We start from the raw sequence: 4,593 nt of genomic DNA on the forward strand, positions 1-4,593 counted from the left end.
ATATTATAACAATATATACTTCAACAAAAAGCATATTATGGCGGGGGAAAATATATAAGGATGTAAAGTCATTATAGAAAAAGAAGGAATTTTTTTCTGAAATAACTTAAAGTGTCATCAATCAACGTAAGGCTTCAGCATTGTTCAGGTAAAAGAAGAGAAAGAAGAAGAAGTTTCCGTGCCCAGGTTAAACTTAGGCAGGAGGCACTATGGTCATTTCCGGAAGGTTGCTGAGTTCATTGCACCTAATAGTTATTCCACTGATTTTTTTTACCCCCTTCCCACGCTTTTTCTCCTGTCACCGTCATCTTTCAGGCCACTGTCAAACCTCCCTTCCATAAACACGGAAACCTGTGCTTCCAGCGCTCCCCCCTCTCTATCTCCAAGAGAAAAAGGGAAGAACATAAATTTTTGTCTCTGATCCCTCCCTTCCTCTTTTAGGCCAAACAAACTATCCACCGCCTTCCGAACTCCTTCTGAGACCAGAAGTTTGGAATCCATCAGTGCCAGAACCTCTCATCATGTTCTCTAGCAGCAGCAGTCACCAGTACATCCACAAGTGAACTCCCCACTTGATAAAAGAGAGCCAAAAAAAGAGTAAGATTCCACACTCCTCTCCTCAAATCCTCCCCTCAAGCCCTAAATAGGATCCACTCTCCATCTCTCCCCACCAACCCCCCATCGGATCATTCTAGCCCCTCTAGATCTGTTCAGCAGATCGATCACAGCCACCTAGCACATCCAACCTCCCATCCATATCACCATCGCCCTAAAAAAGCAAGAGAGCTTCAACCAGCAGCCATGCCCACCATCAAATGAATTATATCGCTACATACATATTCATGTTGCTCTCTCTCTCTCTCTCTCTCTCTCTCTCTCTCTGTATGTATGTATGTGTCTGAAAAATAGAAACAAATCCCTCAGCATGCACCAAATCCCAGATCAATCATCATCATTTCATTATCAAAACTAATATATTAAGTATATTTATTTATTTATATATAGGACCCCCCCTCCCCCTCCCCGTCTAGCAAAGAAAGGAGAAGAGCAGGAAAAGCTGCGAAAAAAGAGGAGATAATTTACCGAGAGAGAGAGAGAGAGAGAGAGGGAGGGAGAGATCGGAGTTTGGTACACCTTCCACGATATAGGACCATGGAAATAGTACCCAACCCAAATAGGTCTTCTTCAGAAGGCTTGGTCACCAGCACCAACGCCTCCTCCTCCGCCACCGCGACAGCCTCCAGTCCCGGCTCCTCCTCCCCCTCTCCCAGCCGCTACGAGTCCCAGAAGCGCCGCGACTGGAACACCTTCGGCCAGTACCTCAAGAACCACCGGCCGCCGCTCAGCCTCACGCGTTGCAGCGGCGCCCACGTCCTCGAATTCCTCCGCTATCTGGACCAGTTCGGCAAGACCAAAGTCCACACCCAGATGTGCCCCTTCTTCGGCCACCCCAACCCCCCCGCTCCCTGCCCATGCCCGCTCCGCCAGGCGTGGGGCTCCCTCGACGCCCTCATCGGTCGCCTCCGCGCCGCCTACGAGGAGAACGGCGGCAAGCCCGAAACCAACCCCTTCGGCGCCCGCGCCGTCCGCCTCTACCTCCGCGAGGTCCGCGAGATGCAGGCCAAGGCTCGCGGCATCAGCTATGAAAAGAAGAAGCGCAAGAAGCCACCTCCGCAGCCGCACGGCGGCGGCGCCGGCCCCTCCGACCATCCCCACAGCCCCCCACCGGCCACCGGTGCAACAGCCTGATCGTTCCACGAGCTCGAGTGCCGGCCTTACCTACCATCCCTCATATTGGTATGTCTATCTGCACAATATTGTAGTTGTAGCCCAGATCGACTAGTATCTTGCTCCCTAAACTGCTGCTGTCAAACTACTGAGAGTTGCTGTTGTTAGTGGCAGCAGTTGTAGCAGCACGAGCTGCTGCTGCTGCAACATTAGCGCTGACCAGTAGTAGTAATAATAATAGCAGCAGCAGCAGCAGCAGCAAGAAGTTGTGATAAGGAACGACGGAGTACTGTACTTTGGAACGGATAGGTCATTTCTTACTACAGATTATGTGCTTGAGATCTTATGTATGGAAGGTGAAAGATCTTTGAACATCATGTGTCCGCTCACTGCTTTCGGTTTGTTTCTTTTTAAGGAATTAAAGTAGTGATCCACGGAAGCTCTCTAGCTACCTTTGAGATCATGAGTCAGTACTGTAGAGAATTGCCTGTCCTCCACATCTAATTAATGCTTCAATCGGGCAGACCTTTTTTTGGGTTCAGCAACCTTTTCCTTCTGTTTCCATTTTGCTCCTTTCCCTGCGGATCTGATTCGTGTGGGAGTTGCTCGGATTTTCCTTTGGGATTCATTCGCTTCTTGAGGAAGGGAAAAGGACCGACCCTCCAAACGAAAGTCTTGCCACGGCTGTCTTATCAGAGTTGTCTGGTTCTACCAGTTATGGTGATATATATGGAAGGGACGCCATGAAATTCTTCTCATTCCTTTGGACATGTATATATATATTTCTCGCAAGTTGACAGGGGGTTTTGTTCCTAGTCCTTTCACTCACCAGTCCTATCTACTAATCTTTTCGTGCGTTCAAGAAACGAGTCCAATTCCGAGGGAGAGCTCTCAAGTTAATGGAATTGCATGCTTTGGTGATGATGATGGCTTAGTGGAAGATTTCCCATATATTCACTTCCTGGCTAGAGATTTATTACGTGGAAAATACAAGAGAATAATATATATATATATATATACGTAATAAATGCATTCGGGGTTTAAATATGGAAGGATTCAAGGACTGAAAGGTGTGATGGGGTATGATAGGCCCTCGAGTTTCATAGCCAATTTGGCCGACAGGCCATGTTTGTGGCTAAAAAGTCGGCTCATAGGATTAATTGGGGGGGGATGCTGAGCTCTCCTTATAGGCCAGATAATACATTCTTTTGTCGCCCATTGTTATTGTGTGTTGCTTTAATTTTGTGCAATTGGAAATAAATTATTCTTTTGCTGATATCCACCAGTTAATGTAACAAATTAATCTTTGATACTGTTCCGAAGTTAATGAATAAATCTACTAAGAGAGTTTATTATGACTAACCATGACTTGATTGGAAATAAAGGCCAAAAACAGATTAACCATAAATTGAATGCTCATTTGGAAAGCATATTTTATTAATATGATCATATTGATGATAGAAGGATTCTTGCATGAGTTAATGGCATTGTACTAATGCTCCTGAATTGTTTTCAACATGGTGCTTAGTTGTTCCATTACTAGCACTTTTATAGAAAATGACTTCTTATCAGTAGTTGAATTTTATTTGCAGCATCAACTTTTAGCCTAACAAACAATGTTCAGTCAAATAAAAATACTTAAAGACGTTTGAGTAAGCTTACTATTAGTTAGACATGTCATTAGCCAGATATATAGCTCTAGAATCTGGAAATGGATTTGCAGAACATGAATACTTTTTTTTCTTTAAATAAATATAATAGCAGGTAAGAATATTATATGCACACAAACAATCTTTTCTAGTATTGTCACGAATATTGGGTTTAGTAAGATGATACATGTGTAGTGCGTCTATAAAAATTAGGGATATTCTTTATGTTTACCATTCTCCCTGATTCAAAAATGGACCAAGCTAATAAACCCATCTCCCTTCTTATTTTTGGAGTTCGGAGAATTATTTACCATAGCCACCTCAAAAAAAGAAATGAAAAGAAAAGGATCGATTACCTTGAGCAGTAAAATGTAAAATAGAAGATATTTTGCCTTTTGAACATATATATAGCACTTTTGATCCCGTAATAATTTTTAAAATTTTATGATTTGGGATCTTTGATCGAGCTATATATTGTTTTCCTTTTCATTCAGTACTGTAATTCTTGTGGCATATTATCCAGTACTGATGAATGAATGTGTAGTATCGGCATTATCCTCTTAATTCTCACTTATGCATCTACTCAACATTATACATTCCCTAAACAACTCCTGAATTGCTCTTCATGCTATTTTCTTCATTTAAAATATTTCATGCGACTGGGTACATTTTCTAACTCATTAAGGTTGTTCTATATGACATCATTTTTCGGTTAGCTTATGAACGGTAACTTCCTTGTCGACACTTTCAGCATGTTAGATCTCGTAATAAATGACATTAGTAGATCACATATCCTATAGAATCCAAGTCGAGTGGATGAAGTGCTCAGGTTTTTGAATGTTGTCTGACTGTAATTGGGCAAGCATTTTGGAGGAATAGTTTCGATGGCAAGGATATACAGTTAACATCAGAGAGTAAAGATGTTCAGGCACATATAATTGCAATGGGAAAGATGACAATGCTCTGGTGGATGTGTTAAATTTTTTTATTGAAAAAAAAAGGCAAGAAAGGGTTAGAAATGCACATACAGTAAGAGTTGCACCATCTTAGAATATGGTAGAGAACAGCTGATTTTGTAGGACATAAATGACAAAGTAATATGAAAGGCCTGCAATGAAAAGAGTTTCAAATAAGCATTGAATTTGAGGGAAAGAGGATAGGAAGTAAGCTTAGATAAATAAGATGGAAGGTTTGAAAAGAATTTTTAAGATGTTGG

At 42.2% G+C, this 4,593-nt stretch overlaps 1 protein-coding gene across 1 annotated transcript; it reads left to right on the forward strand.

Moving 5' to 3' along the window:
- The first annotated feature begins 323 nt into the window (after positions 1 to 323).
- LOC103721946 (protein LIGHT-DEPENDENT SHORT HYPOCOTYLS 4-like) lies at positions 324 to 2,273 on the forward strand. Its single transcript, XM_008812340.4, has one exon. It carries the CDS (start codon positions 1,153 to 1,155, stop codon positions 1,747 to 1,749), a length of 597 nt encoding a protein of 198 aa, XP_008810562.1. The 5' UTR covers positions 324 to 1,152; the 3' UTR covers positions 1,750 to 2,273.
- Positions 2,274 to 4,593: the final 2,320 nt, after the last annotated feature.

The sequence above is a fragment of the Phoenix dactylifera genome, chromosome 16 (assembly GCF_051530095.1).
Source record: "Phoenix dactylifera cultivar Ajwa chromosome 16, Ajwa_hap1_PhDact_Kaust_v1.1, whole genome shotgun sequence".
NCBI lineage: Eukaryota > Viridiplantae > Streptophyta > Magnoliopsida > Arecales > Arecaceae > Phoenix > Phoenix dactylifera.